Source organism: Anguilla anguilla, chromosome 17, assembly GCF_013347855.1.
Source record: "Anguilla anguilla isolate fAngAng1 chromosome 17, fAngAng1.pri, whole genome shotgun sequence".
Classification (NCBI taxonomy): Eukaryota; Metazoa; Chordata; class Actinopteri; order Anguilliformes; family Anguillidae; genus Anguilla; species Anguilla anguilla.
The window spans coordinates 29463095-29479342 of NC_049217.1; the positions used below are offsets into that span (position 1 = coordinate 29463095).

A 16248-nucleotide genomic window follows, 5' to 3' on the forward strand; every position below is an offset into this window, starting at 1 on the left:
AACTGTTGCAGTGTATATTGCATAACGGTGCTGTACAGTAGATATAGCATAACCAATGCACAGGTCATATAGCATAACCGATGCACAGGTCATATAGCATAACCGATGCACAGGTCATATAGCATAACCGATGCACAGGTCATATAGCATAACCGATGTACAGGTCATATAGCATAACCGATGCACAGGTCATATGGCATAACCGATGCACAGGTCATATGGCATAACCGATGCACAGGTCATATAGCATAACCGATACACAGGTCATATAGCATAACCGATGCACAGTGGTTATTGCTGTGTGTTTCCAGGGCTGACTGAGGCCCGCAGGACTTCTCCTGGTTTGAACTCCACTGAGTAAGGCAAGCCCCAGCATATTAGTCAACAGACGACAGACGCCGTTCTCAAGCCGCTCAGCGCGTTTAAATTCCTCTCCTTGCGCGGCGCACTGAATAATGATTCACCTTGTTCTGCGGCCCTGACGGATGCTTCTGCGAGCCCAGGCGCGGACGCCCGCTGAGATTAATACTCCTCATTAATACCGCCGCGCTCGCGTCGAACGGCTGAATCAGAAAAAGGGTTCGGGGGAACAGGGGAGTCGCCATCGCAGCCCATCGCTGCGATGATGGATTAAGGCGTATTGGCATTCGCTGACAAGCTCTCGGGCAGCTGAACGATGCACCTGTCCCACCCCCACAAGAACAGAAGGAAATGGCAGTGATGGGGGGGGGGGGCGGAAGATCGATTCACTCAAATCAACTTCCTGAATTAACTGAACTGAAATGGAATTAACCCAATTTAATGCAAGGCAACCAATAAGAGGCAAAAAATCCCGTTTTCTGGGAGTGTAAAGTTTCTGCTGCCCTTATCTGGGGGGGCTGGGTGGGGGGAGGGGGGATGGGATCGATTCAGTCAAATCAACTTCCTGAATTGACTGAACTGAAATGGAATTGACCCAATTTAATGCAAGCCAAGCCCTTATCTCGCTGTCCTCCATTATGGAACCTGCAGGCGTGTCTGGTGAAACAGTTTGGGGCGCTCCATCACCTTCAGCTGCAAAGCGAACGCCCTCCAACACGTGGCTCAGCCCCTCCTTATTAGACGTGAAAGGCAGGGGGGTTTTAATCATACAGGGCGCATTCATCAGGGAGACAAACAGGCCCCGCGCGCGCGAGACACGATTAATGAGGACGCCCTCACCTGCGTGTTTAATCGCACCTCATCTCTCTCAGGACGTCCCGTGCAGGGACACACAGTATAAGAAGGGTACTTCCTGGCTTTAGTAGAGGAGTCGGGGGCCCCTCTGGTCCGGGAGCTGCAGGTGGCACAGTGGCACAGTGGTGCAGTGGGCAGCGGCAGGCAGGCTGGAAGGCGGTTCTGGGTTCAAGTCCTGGCTAGCTTAGACCCCCTCTGAGGGGAGTTAGCATGCCTCCATGTGTTCGCGTGGGTTTCCTTCGGTTTCATCACACAGCCAAAAACATGCAAGCCCAGGAGCTACTGATGAAAACCAGCCTCTCTGGCACATTTACCCCCCCGCCCCCCCCCCACAGGGCATCCACAGCCTCTGCTGCCCCCCCCCCCCCCCCCCCCACTGCTAATGAAAGTGAAGATCTCAGCACTTCGGCACTTCAGGCAACATCAGTCAGCATCCCAGCAGCTAATTAACTCCTCATCCAGTGTTGACTCCAACCACACTGCAGCGCCTAATGTACACAGACTCTCTGCCGTTTTCACATGCGATTAGCACTCAGTCTGGCACTGAACTTAGAAGAGGTGGCACTGCATCAAACAGAAAATACATCTGGATGCACTCATGATGTACAGCACTGCACCAAAAAGCACTGACAATTTTGAAAAAACAACAACAACAACAAAAAAACCCAGAATAATAAATGACTGTTTATGTAATTATTTAATCTCTCCGCCCAGTCACCGTCCACTCCCGCCAGGCCACGGAAGGAGGCGGGGCCGAATCACAACAGGAAGTGGCGACGGTGCCCGCGGCGCCACAGGAGTCGGTTACCATGGCGACTTGACCGGCCCCTCTCACAGCAGGCGTTCCTGGCCTCCAGGTATACAGCGCAGCGGACCCGCCACTGAATCACCCCGACCCCAATGTGTCAGCTGTCAGTCAGAGACGACACCCGCCAATCACCGCTCACACTGAGGAAGCAGACGCTTGCGTTACGCGCGTTCAGCTCAACACAGATCTGCAGCAAGTTCTCAGAGAGAATTTTCTCTATTCTTTTATCTCATAAAAATAAGATTTTAGGAATAAATGTTATAAGATAAATACAATAGAAATTCTACCCCCCAAATACTAATGCTATTACCTTTTTTTTTTTTAAAAAGTGCTTCTCTAGAAAGATTGTTTAACGCCAATATTCTGTGTTTGAGGTGTTTGTACAGGTTATAACTTACATAGAAATTGATTTGGACTGGAATTGATTGGTGCAATTTGCCATAAGCCAGTTACACCAGAATGTAGTTTTCAATAATCACAAGGGCAGTTCTCATAAGAACCCCATTACACCTTATGATCAGATACTGCGGGAGTGTAGCAGACAGTCTATATTATAGAGCTGTAGCATGTGCCGCCACCAGGACAACAACCATAATTATGAACGAGTATGAAGAAGATGTGTTCAGAGGATCTATGGGATGGATTTTCACAATTAAACATGTATGGTCTCACCGTACCAAACTGCACGGTGGGGCCATTTTTACTGTGCTCCTGTACTGGCTGGGTAGTTAGGCCTGGACATCCATGTCATCACCACGGCTCAGTAAAGTCTGACCAATCGTCTGCCTCCAGTCAGTCTGTGCTGTTGCTATGGCGCTCATGTCTCTCCTCTTCCAAAACTCTCTAGCTGCAACTGTTTGCCAAGTTTTTAAGTAGATCGGCAGACATTCTCTTAACACTGAAAGTTAATTTGCTCTTCCGTTATAGCTGAAAAGCTCCAATTAGATGCATCTTGTGCACAGCCGTGAAGGGGCTGTAACCAAGGGCAATGCTAACGAACGTGAACGTTCATTCCTTGGGCACCCCCTATAGTGAATATTCATAAAATGCAACACACTTGGAAACTTCTAGAACAAAGTAGAGAGGAGAGAAGGAACAAGCTCACCATTTGGTTACTGTGACGAATCCGTTGGAAGAACTCCAGAAGCTTACATCGCAATACATACACTGTGACATTATTCTCACCTTTATTACATATCTCACTGAATTAGCCAATTAATCTGTCACTCTTGTAGCCACGCCCACGCTGTTCAGCTGGAGCCACTCATTGGCTGGAGCTGTGGAGGCTGCAGAATGTGGCCCTGTCCCACGATGCTATTGGGCTTCCATCTCAGTCTGCAGACACCACAGACTAAGCAGATTAAGGCACCAAGCAAAATACAAAATACTGTAATCAGCATTCGAGCACATTTTCAAATTCAATGTTACTTCCCTCTTAAAAGATTACGCTCAAACCATGCAGCACCCACACCCGTACGGCTATATTATTTATGCTCGAGAATCAAAAAATGACTACTAAGCTTGGGCCTGTTCCACACAAAACCCATCAAAATAACAAAATAAACAAGTAAGATTATAAAGGTTTAAGACACTAGGGGACCCAGAGTCAGCTGCCAGGACTCAGTTTACATCCTTAGTCAGTCTCAGCACTACACCATGGTCTGACTCCTGACTACATTTAGTTCATGCAGTCAAACATTTCATTACAGGCATCTACAGAACATTTTACATAGCATTTACACTGCATCCATTTATACAGCCGGATATATACTGGAGCAAAGCAGGTTAAGGGGCGACATAGCTCAGGAGGTAAGACCGAGTGTCTGGCAGTTGGAGGGTTGCTGGTTCAAACCTCGACCCTGGGCGTGTCAAAGTGTCCTTGAGCAAGACACCTAATCCCCAACTGCTCTGGCGAATGAGAGGCATCAGTTGTAAAGCGCTTTGGATAAAAGCGCTATATAAATGCAGTCCATTTAAGTACCTTGCTCAAGGGTACAACGGGCAGTGTCTTACCTGCAAATCTAACCTGTGACCTTCTGGTTACAAGACCAGCTCTTTACCCATTATACTATAGTGGTCTGTAAAATTGCAGCACAGATTACTGAGTGATACCGACAGAGAAAACTTTGTCCCGGGCCTGGGTATTTCACCTGGAGGCCCCGCCCACTCACCCCGGCGCAGTGCCGAGACTGAAACAGGTAAAGGTGCATTTTCAGGATAAACGCAGTGTCTCTGGCGGCTGCACGCACCTCAGCCTCAGAACTGCGAAAGGCAGCACAGAAACGAGCCCGGCCCAGCCACGGGGGGAGAGGGAAGCCTGGAAACTGCGCACGCTTTTTTTTGGCGAGGAAGACGACCATCTTTCACAGCCGGGCCGCAGCGAATCACAGCGCGGATAAGAGAGCTCTGCAGAGACGGCAGGATTCCGCCAGCAAGCTGCGCACATTACAGCTAAATGTGAAGGCCATCAAAGATGAGCACTCTGCACAATGTACCGCAGTGAACTTAAAGCTGGACATTTCCCTGAGAAAATAGTTTCGCCTCAATGGGTTTTGAGCTGGTAAGTAGTTCTGCATTCTGGTGAAGAAATGTAATAAAGCAGTGATCTTCATTCTTGGTCTTTTCATTTTCTGCCAGAGTATCAACAATTCAGACCCAAGAAACCAGGTGAATTAACTGTGTAATTGAAAATTGTAATTAAAAGTTTGCTTTTTGTTTCCAGTAAAAATATGCTGTGGCTCTATACGGTTATATAGGCAACCATTTATAAGAAGAGACATGTATATTGATATGACTTAAAAGGGACAGCATATCTTTTGGGTCTAATAGAAGACATGAATTTAGCACCATATAAATATTTAACATCTATTTAAATGTTGTTTAAATATCAGAAAGATGTGTTAAACAGGCCTTTTTCGTAAAGCAGTGTCTGAAAGTCTTCATTTAGTCAATTTCAATATTCAGCAGCTTCTTTCTGATCTGACAATATGAAAAACGGATCGATGCCAAACAAGGATGGGGAGAGAAAATAAATCACCATTGCCCCATTGCTTGGATATGCATAAGCACCAAAACCCCCACTGCATTTTACACCTCCCCTAAGGGTCATGCAGGCATAAAAGGGCTTTCAATGACACGGCAAACATTTGTAATAGAGATCTCTTTATTATAGTGCATTCCTCAGATATTACAAGATGGGTTAAAAAAAAAAAGAAGCTAAAACCAAATGTAAATAAATCTTTAAGAAAAAAAAAACAAAATACATATGCACACTCGCTTGTCAATTTTACAGAAAACATTTCTCAAACTCAAAGCTTCACATATGAACATGGGTAGCTAAAATGAAAACTATAGTTAAAACACACTCATACTTCCGTAGATGTACCAAAAATTTACCTGTCACTAAGAAAATATTCATAATTCACAATGGATCATTTTTTTTTCTCTTTTTCTTTTTTTCTTTCTGCACTAGACTTCCATGGCGGGACATTTCTGTTCACACGCCGGCTGAGTTTGGGGTGGCTTTTTTTCAGCTGAACAGGAAAACAAAGGCTGTTCCCTGGAGAGCGCATCACTGGAGCCCATCTTACTCTGACACGCTTCTCATGGTTTCACATCGTGAAACAAAAAAAAACAAAAAAAGTTTTTTTTTTTTTTTTTTTATCATTGCGGCAGCTGCAGCCACACTGGCAATTTTATGCCACTCAGCGAACTGTGGTCCCCTCTTGTTTTGTTGTTCTGGTGTTTTGGGGGGGGGGGGGGGGGGGGGGGGGGGGGGATGGTTCCACTTGAATGGAAACCACCATATAAAAAAATTCTTACTGCAGGAATGCTAAGCCACCACCGGGGGGCAGTGTAATACACTTTGATGGATACAGACCAGCAGGGAGCTCATACAGGGGGCTCAACCCACACGAACGCAGTGTCCCCACACTCCAGGGTCCCCGCAAACAGCCGCTCGCACCGCTGAGCGGGCTCCCAGTTCACAACCACTCACAGGACTCAGCGCTGCGAAAAAGGCGCTCGCTTAAAGCAGATCTGCGCAGACGCATGCGTGAGGGGCGACGCTCCACGCTGCAGCATCGACCAGCAGCCCTGACGACCGAGCAACACCCCCCAGACAGAACCAGGACAAACGCGACGTAGCGAGCGCGTACGCATCCGCCGTAAGACCTCTGGCGAAACGCGGAAAAAGTAAACCCCCCCCCCCCCCCGAGCCCCGCCACAATGAGAACTACCCCCTAAAAAGACTGCGACCACCAGTAATTCAGCTAGGCGAGCCACTGAGTTTTATTTGCAGTAGAACACCTGCTACACCAGACCACGTAAATAAGCAAAGTGTTCTGTACATAACATTCAAAAACACTTATAACAACTCTAAATAAACAACAACAACAAATGTAAGAAAGAAGAAAAAAAAAAAAGGAAGAAAGTAGAAAGTGGAGGTAGGAGCAGCCCAAGGTAAAAGCCCCACTGACCCAGGACACCCACCCCCATCCCAAACCCAGCATCCCCAGACACTGCATGACCAGCCAATGAAATCACACCGCTGTCGCCAACGGCAACGGCATCCTACCTGAACGAGCCGGAACATACGAACGAAGTTACCTAGTCTTCCACAAGGGCCTGTGCAGTACAGACCGCCACTGCCGTCACAGAAGCCTCTGGAATTTGCAGTCAGCCTTGGACCAGCCCAGACGATACTTATTAATTACCTTACGATGTTATTTGGTCTGATCACCTGTTCTTAATCAATTACCTTATCAATGGCCTTCGTCTCCCCATGTAACGCACACGCTGACTATTGCAACAAGGCCCCCGTTAAAAAAAGATATTTAAAAAAAAGTTTGAGTACTCGTACTGTGTGTGAGAAAGAGATGCCTTCCTCAGACAGGGGGGAATCATGGGCGCCCCCTGTTGTAAACCAGACGCCACTACACCGTTCAGCTACATCTGATCTGATGGTCCTGAACTACACCCGCTGCCTCCATGCGTTCAACACACACTACACAAGGTCCCGTCCACACCGCCAACTGCCCTCTCTAATCCCGCCAAACTGCCCTCTCTGAAACCGCCAACTGCCCTCTAAAACCGCCAAACCGCCTTTTGTAAAACCGCCATACTGCCCTTTTTAAAAAAGAAGTCCCGTGACCCATCTTGGAATGCCCAGTAGCTTTAATAACAGGATAACCAGCGTTACAGCGCCAGTCACAGCTCCTTAATGAACACCCTGTTCAGGACCGTTCAGGGCACCCGCGATCCTTCCCTTCATTTTATCTGATACAAGCTTGAAAATGGCAACAAAAAAAAATGAAATAAATAAAATAAAATGAAATGAAAACTGAACTGAATGGAGAAAATTTAAATTTAAAAAAGAAATCAACAAAAATGTTTTTCTTGTGCTTCGTGATCTTCAGATGAAAGGGAAGAAGGTAGTGTTCACTGGAAAATCACAGCTGCAGAACTAAAAAGATTTTCAAAATAACGCAAAGAAGGATCTAGGATGGAAAATGCTTTTTATTGACTTCTCTTCCAACCTGATACAGGTTACAATGTGGGTTTTTTTTCTCATTTTATTTATTTTTTTAAATGGGGAGGGAGGATTCAAACGGACATCTTTAACATGTCTATCTCTGTACTATTTGAAATCTGGTGCAGTATCAGGTTTGTAAAATGCTCCTTTTGAAAGGAGAGGCGAGAACACTTTGCATCCTGGGTCTTTCTTAGCCTTGTGGAGGGGGGGGGGGGGGGGCAAGCCGACGGGGGGGGGGGGGGTGTAAGGCACGCCAGGGATGCTCCCTTTCACAGCTCACACACACTCTCGCACACACACACACATACACACACAGGCAGGACAGCACCAGGCTGGGGGGCAGGCGGGCGGGGGGGGCCAGGACAGGATAGGAGGGGCTGTTTTCGGGTGGGAAGGGGCACTGGCTCTGGTGCTGTCCCGTCACACAGACAGTAAACAGATGGGTTGGCAGGGCTGTGTGACGTACCGAATCGCAATCTCTCTAAGCCTAATAACAGTAACTGCCACCAGGGGGCGTACAGGAGATCTTTTGTCTTCTTCATCTTTAATTTTACCTGATGCGGTAGCAAACAACCGAATGTCAAAAGCCATGTGAAATGCTTCCGGGAAAAATGACAAATATTCACTGATATCCACTGGGTGTTGATAAGACAGCCAATCAGCAGCAAGGTCGTACAGCTTCCATGTGACTGAAAAAGCAAATCACACAACAGAAGCTACACGACCTTGCTGCTCATTGGCTGTTGTAACAGTTTTTGGCTGGACCGCAACAGTGGGGCCAGCCCTACAAAACGCGAATGTCTGTGACTGAGTCACTGAGTGATGAAGTTACACCATTGGACGGCCGAGTTATGAAGTTACACCATTGGTCGGCGGATGAAGTGTGTTAGGTCCAGACATATACTAGTTTTTGACCTGGTCTTGTTTTTTTTTTTCTTCCCCCGGAAGCATTTCCCATGGCCTCTGACATCTGCTGGTTCACGACCACATCAGGTACGACTAAAGAAAAAGAGAAAAAGAGCAGAAAGAGGATCGCCCACACGCCCCGCGGCGACGCGGGAGAAGACGGCGGCCGGTGGCGCATCCCAGCCCTGCCGGGGGCGGAATGGATCACTTCTGGTTCTTGAGCTGGTTGGACAGCCAGTCCAGCCCCTCGTAGAGGCCGTCGCCGCTGGTGGCGCAGGTGGCCTGGATGTACCAGTTGCGGTGCCGCAAGGAGTGCAGGCCCAGCTTCTCCGTCAGCTCCGCCGCAGCCATGGCGTTCGGCAGGTCCTAGAGGGAGAAGATTATTTCAGAGAGTGATAAAATAAGAGTAACAACACTAATGATAACTAATAATAAATACATACCCAATAAATACCTTAAATAATAAAACGTTCACAAAGACAATTATTTAAAAAAAATAAATTTTAAAAACAAATTTGCTCGATTGTAACGGAGGATGAGATCGCAGACTTAAAAATGGCAGTTAAACGGAAGGCGGCGTGTGGAAGGCGAACGCGGCCGTTCCTCAGGCCGCTGGCGGTGGCCTCGGGGGCGGGGCTTACCTGCTTGTTGGCGAAGACGAGCAGGACGGCGTCGCGCAGCTCGTCCTCGGCCAGCATCCTGTTCAGCTCCTCCCTCGCCTCGTTCGCCCGCTCCCTGTCGTTACTGTCCACCACGAAGATCAGCCCTAAGAGAGGAGGAACGGGCGGGGTCGGGGGGTGAGTGGGGGGGGGGGTCGGGGGGCAGGCCGGACCTCGTGAACCTCATAAACAGGGTCACGCAACTCCGTTCCTGGAGATCTAATGGCCATGTAGGCCTTTTCCTAGCTCAGCTAACCCTTTGAAGAACAAGTTTTTTTGGAATGTCTTATAAAAAATTCTAAGTCAGTGTTCTAGAACTCCATTGGCTTTCAGTTGCCAGAAGCGATTGTGACATCAGCATTAGAACGTTCAGTTACGAACATTCTAATTACACGTTTTTTGACCTCACGCCTTAAAGGCTTGAACTCAATTAGTTGTCTACGCGTGCCCCTTCACACGTAGACAAGGCCACAATGAAATGTTCCTGAACTCACCAGGAAACGTACCCAAAATGTCTCAAACGACTGGGCTAATTAAATGCTCGATAGGAGTGGCTGACCGCTCCAGTAGAGCGGTAATGTTTTTATTCTTCACACACAGGGAAATTAAGCTGGATAAAAGAACATGGCTCCTGCAGAACGAACACACACAAACAACACAATGGCAAAGCAAACCGCATACTGGTACACCGCAGTAATCTAGGCCAGGTGTACCCGAATCTGGCCCTGGAATCCAAATCCAGCCCTGGTTTTCTTTTTCTCCCCCCAGGTCATTAACTGAACAGCCAGTGCCACGGATTGGCAGGTCTGTGTTCACACCTGACCCCCAGGTAAAGGGAGGGCGGAGCAGCGGCAGCGGTGGGGGTGGCGGGGATCCGCGCTCACCTTGCGTGTTCTGGTAGTAATGGCGCCAGAGGGGCCGGATTTTGTCCTGGCCGCCCACGTCCCACACCGTGAAGCTGATGTTCTTATACTCCACCGTCTCCACGTTAAAACCTGGGGAGGGAGCAGAGCAGACACGGGATCACTCACCAGCACCCTGTGGCTGGCCTGGGGCAGCACCCTGTGGCTGGCCTGGGGCAGCACCCTGCGCTGGCCTGGGGCAGCACCCTGCGGCCGGCCTGGGGCAGCACCGCCACCGGGGCATCCGCTCTGCGGCACGCTGCACAGAGCAAGGCGGAGACTCCCGTTGCCCGCCCCCGAAAAGGGGAGGTGGCTGAAGAGCTGCAAAAGGGAGCGGAGCGGGACGGGGGCGGTGCGGGGGCGGGACGGGCGGGACTCACCGATGGTGGGGATGGTGGTGACGATCTCTCCCAGTTTGAGTTTGTACAGGATGGTGGTCTTCCCCGCGGCGTCCAGACCCACCATGAGGATCCTCATCTCCTTCTTCCCAAAGAGCTTGCTGAAGATCGACATAAAGCCCCCCATTTTCCCTGCGAGGGAAGAGAGAGGGAAGACTGCGGCGTCACAAGCCTGACGGAGGAGCCGCCGGGGTTCATCCCTCTCTCCGCTGGGAGGAGAGGAACCCGGGGGGCCGAGGTCATCCCTCTCTCCACTGGGAGGAGAGGAACCCGGGGGGCCGAGGTCATCCCTCTCTCCACTGGGAGGAGAGGAACACGGGGGACCGGGGTCATCCCTCTCTCCGCTGGGAGGAGAGGAACCCGGGGGACCGAGGTCATCCCTCTCTCCACTGGGAAGAGAGGAACCCGGGGGGCCGAGGTCATCCCTCTCTCCGCTGGGAGGAGAGGAACCCGGGGGGCCGAGGTCATCCCTCTCTCCGCTGGGAGGAGAGGAACCCGGGGGGCCGAGGTCATCCCTCTCTCCGCTGGGAGGAGAGGAACCCGGGGGGCCGAGGTCATCCCTCTCTCCGCTGGGAGGAGAGAAACATGGGGGACCGAGGTCATCCCTCTCTCCACTGGGAGGAGAGGAACACGGGGGACCGGGGTCATCCCTCTCTCCGCTGGGAGGAGAGGAACCCGGGGAAATGTTACAGCACTGGCACCACATGGCAGCAACACTGCGAGGACTTCCTGTGTTTGCAGGGACATGGCCCAGCGTAAGTTTAACCGAGAGCAGAACTCCACCACCCAACTCCAAGGGTACGAGACGCAAAACCAAGGGCAGTTAACCGAATTTGAATGAAGCATCTTATTTGTAATTCAAGTTAAAGCTCCAATTAACACTAACTCTCCAACCCAGTTCTCCTCCCGCACTACCTTAGCCAAGTTCACTTCTGGGGAAAACACCTCCCATGACTGAATCAGCTGGGTGTTTGACATGGTAGGAGGGGCTGTTTACAAACACGTTCCTGTCATTCACCACAGCAGTGGTAACCAACCCTGGTCCTGGAGAGCTACCGTACTGTAGGTTTTCACTCCAAGCCTACCAAAGCACACCTCATTCAACAGCTAGAGATCAGCATTGAGCTGCTAATTTGTATAATCAGGTGTGCCAAATCAGGGTTGAAATAAAAACCAACAGGATCTCCAGGAACAGGGTTGGTTACCACTGCACTACAGCCAATTCACAAAACCTTTGTTCCATCCTCTGACTTTCACAAAAAAAGAAAAAAGAAAACGTTAGCTCAGAGATTGCATGGGAAGTAAAAAGCAACAGGAAACGGGGGGGTGTGGAAGGGAGGAGTGGTCACATGGAAGCAATATGATGAACCATGAAGGGGGGGGGGGGGGGGGGGGGGGGTCCACAGTACTTGTGTGTCATCATATCCAGTGGGTCAGGGGGGAAGACAGTCACAGTCACCTGAGGACAACCCCTGAATGGGGAGGGTGTGTTGAGGTGTTTGGTGTGGCAGGGGCGATGCTCTGTTGAGCAGCTCATGAATAAGCAAGCAGCCTGTGGATTACTTATTGATGGTGCTGCTGAGGAATGGCTGGGCGTAGCTGCCGCTTTCTCTATGTCTCAATTTTAACTACACTCTGAGCCCAAAACAACTCAGGAACATTCGTATCTTCAGGGCCCCCCCCCCCCCGACCCAATTTAAGGCATGACCAGCCAACAACACCCCCTCCCCCCGGCCCAATTTAAGGTCTGACACCCCCACCCCCCTGTCTTGTTTTTCTCGTTTCCACCCAGGCCAGCGAGCACATATCTCAGAGCAGCACTGCTACAGTGACAGGTAGGCTGTACCTGAGCCCAGTCAGGTACACCGAAGCCCACACAGCAACGCCCTCTACATTACACTTCCTTTGGCAGACGCTTTTATCCAAAGCGACGTACAATAAGGGCACACTGAAGGTTGTTGTAACAACGACCAATCACAGGCCAGATAAGATACAATTGTCATTAAGTACAAGTTATCCATAGCCATGAACATCGAGTCTAGTTCACACCGTAAGCACAGACTAAGTCAGTAAAGTTAAGACAAGTAAAACTAGAAGTGAGGCATGATTACAAGAGGTATGATAAAGAGCTACAACATCAAGATGAATATACAAGTGCAGCATGAATGTGCTACAATATCAAGATACAAGTAATATGTGAGAGTGATACTAGATTGGAGGTAATCCTGCTGAGGTGTAGTGTTATAGCTAGTCAAGGTGATATGCTGTTTGGCACAGGGCCTAGGCTCTACACCAGACCGTCGAGCAAGACTACGGATCCCTGTGACCAGGACTGAGAAACAGTGCACGAGTTTGTCAACGCGATGCCTGGAAAACACAACAGCCGGCGGCAGATCACGTGGCACACGTCACTCTACAGCAGTGAATGCACTTCACCATTTACTCAGCAATGAAGCACAGTCAGCAAACCAAGAGCCGAGATGAAAATCGGAGCCTAAACAGACAGGATCACGTTAAACTATCCATGACAACTTGTAGCCATGCTACACTGAAATAATATACTGCAAGTTATAGCCGACAACACAACGCGTACATGAGTGTTAATGAACTATCAACTCAAATTACCCACCGAAAATTTACCAGAAGTCCCAATCCTGTCATACAACTATAGGCTGATGAGTCAGGCTATATCTACTACCTAAATGCTCCACCTAGTTGGGAACAGACGGAGGGCGTTTTACAATACTGAACAGTGGTAGGGCGTAATCTTTTATGTTGCCAGCACCCATGCTACTCAAATCGCAGACTATTTGGGTTTGGTTAAAAAAAAAAAAAAAAAAACTAGTTACAAAAACTAGATCAGAACCATATGGACGTTACCGCTAATTACAATGTAATGAGCTGCTATTGAACTAAAAAGCTAGTTCGCATGGTCAATAAACTTTTATGCACGCTAGAAAAATAATTATTTATATAAACTAACATTGCATTTGCCATCTATCTAGCTTACTGGCCAGCTGGTGCCAATAAATGACTGGATAATCAGTCAGCTATGTGTTAGCTAACTAGCTAGCTTCACTCAAGTTAGAAAAGATACTCTTACAATCCATCTAGTGAGCTGGCTAGAACTCTAGCTAAAAACCACCGCTTCTACAAACAGTGTTCCGTGGTAGCTAGGATTATTAGCTATCCAAATTTGTTAGCCAGGTAGCCCAGCTGATTTACGCAAAAGATTTGAATAGTCGATATTGCTAGCAGTCTACCAAAGAACAACGCGATCGGATGAGGAGCATCCAGTGTGTAAATGACATCAGTGTACCAAGCAACTGATCAACAAATAGCTAACTAACATTAGAATGAACAGCTACCGCTAACTAAGGAATGATGCGCGTCTGCTAGGATCACGAAAAACGGCGAGACCGTAACCGGCTAGTTGGCACTTGACACACAGCTAGCAAACTTTGACTTCCCAGCCATCGAGCCCACGCAGGCACACACGAAATAGCTGACAAACTGGTTACGATCGGCTTCGCTCCCTGCGCTTCGCGGAAGCGAATCCTTTCACGAACACAGACGAAACAGAGAAGGCCACTACTCGTTAGCTATCCAAGACACTCCGATACCAATCTAGTTAATTTGACAATATTTAAAATGCTCAAAGTTACGCTTAGAGTCGAGGACGTTGGTCGCTCGCGCTGTTAACACCTTACACTTGTTGAACTGTATCTTAATAAAGACAGGCTAGCTAGCTGACAGCCCATTGAATAGCTCTGGTTGGCAAAGAACTACCTTCCTATGTGTGAATAGGTTACACGATTGCATTTTTTACTAGAAATTGAGACATACTACGATGGATATACCGAAGTGCCTGGTAATATGCTAAGGACACCAATATGCACTTCGTTTTGATATATTTACCTCAGAGACGCGGCTTCTAGATGTGTCTCCAAGCAATCAACTTCACACCTAACAAGAAAATGGCGTCTTTTCACAAACCAAGAGAGTCGCGTCATTGACCCCGCCCCTTGTAAAATCTTCCACTAAAATTGTACATAGTGGTCATTAATCCCCGCCCCCATGGTTTGTAACGTATCGCAATGCACGGATGTATTCTGTGGGCGGTGGCCGGGAAAAGTCTTGTTCCAGTTTTTGACTACAAAATTAAAGACGAGTCAGACTGGGTCGTCAAGTCCCGGCCCTGATCACTACTTCCGGGCCACGGAGGACGTGGACTCGTGGAGAAAAAGTCGTCGTTGCTGAACCGGTTACTCAACCTAGCAGGGTAGACCAGTCAGCTAATGTCAGCTCGACATCGTGCAGGTGTTCGTAAAATAAATCGTGTCAATTTCCTCAATCGTGTATGTCTATGTCAACCAACCCCCTGCAGTCGCTTTGATTGGATCATCAAAGCTACTGATGTCGCGTTGCTGCTCCCAAACCTCAAGATTGAGAGCGATGAAAATATTAAGTAATTTGGTGTTTCTATTTTATACTGCATCAACTGCAAAGCTAATTTAAAGTTCTATTAATTTTTATGACAGTTTGGATTGTCATATATCTAGTTTTTAGATTCCAGCCTTCCAGATACACTAGATGGTGCTTGTGTCCTTGTCACAGGCCACCAGCAAAAGATTGTGTGCATGCCCCATTGCACTGGTAAGGAGGTACCTGCGCTATTCCCCCAGGTGTAGTGTTAATTGACCACAGGTTCTCATCTTGCATGTTTAGTGAAATCATACTTTTGGCCATCTTTCCTATTGTAAATCTATTAAGTGTACAGAAGTAATTATAAAGGTTTGCTACTCTGGTTAAGAGCACCCGTCAAATCAATACCGGATGACTGGAAGAATTGTCAGTAACTGAAATGACAGGTGGACCCAAAGGTGCAACAAAGATTGAAGTAGAACAGAAAGAAGAGGGAAAACCGATATGAAGGTAAGGTGTCCCTTTACTGAACTCATCTGTGTCTTCCTTCTTTATAAAGTGTCAATTGCAACTACACAAGAACCACTCCTTACCACAGATACAACATCAACTAAAATGAAGTGGCTGTGGATTCCCTGGTATGCTTCTACACTATACTGGTTTAGCAACTATACAACTCAAGAGTTTGCAGGTTCAAATCCCAGATAGGACATCGCCATTGTACACTGTGTAACACATAAACTGAACTGCTTCTCTAGGTAGCCATTCGTAAAAGAGGACAGTACGTAAAATATGAACTGTGGAAAACGCTTTGGGTATGAGCTTCTGCTAAGCTAGCAAACGCATTTAAACCGGTCTTGTGCCAGTCATGCCTCAAGCTACGGGTCTCTTGTCCAGATTCAGGGCTGGGCCATGTTGCAGTGGTTCGGTGAGATGCTTGGGACTGTTGACAGTCTGCCAACAGACATTCATTAACTAAGGAACACACCCAAGTTGGGAGTCCATGACGTCACAATAGGAGCCAGACAGCCCTGTGCTTTCATCCTGTTTGTTTCCCCTCGAGCGCATTGTGAGACTCTAGGCTGGGGATCTCAAACTCAAATCCTACGGGGCCGCTGTGTCCGCTGTTCTGGCACTTAAGTGCTCAATGCAAGTCGCTGATTGGCTGAAGAGTCTGCGGGCCTTGTTTCCAAGGCCGAGATTGGCTGCTGATTGAAAAATTGCAAAAACCAAGCAGACACTGCGGCCCTCCAGGACCGGAGTTTGAGACCGCTACTCTAGGCACCAGGCATCGCTGTCCCCGGGTTAAAGTTCATCAGGAAGCGCACACAATTCTGCCCATTTTAGCTCAGTTTGCTCTGGCTCTAAAAGAGTAGCACTGCAACCATTCAAAACTCAGCGC

General features: G+C 48.4%; 1 protein-coding gene across 1 annotated transcript; it reads right to left on the reverse strand.

The window, feature by feature from the left end:
• Window positions 1–7520: 7520 nt before the first annotated feature.
• On the reverse strand, window positions 7521–14439 carry LOC118216813 (ADP-ribosylation factor 1-like). Its single transcript, XM_035398331.1, has 5 exons — window positions 14340–14439; window positions 10404–10553; window positions 10006–10116; window positions 9104–9228; window positions 7521–8828 (listed from the first exon to the last, which is right to left on the reverse strand). The coding sequence occupies exons 2-5, from the start codon at window positions 10546–10548 to the stop codon at window positions 8667–8669; spliced, it is 543 nt and encodes a 180-aa protein (XP_035254222.1). The 5' UTR covers window positions 10549–10553; window positions 14340–14439; the 3' UTR covers window positions 7521–8666.
• Between the last annotated feature and the right edge of the window lie 1809 nt (window positions 14440–16248).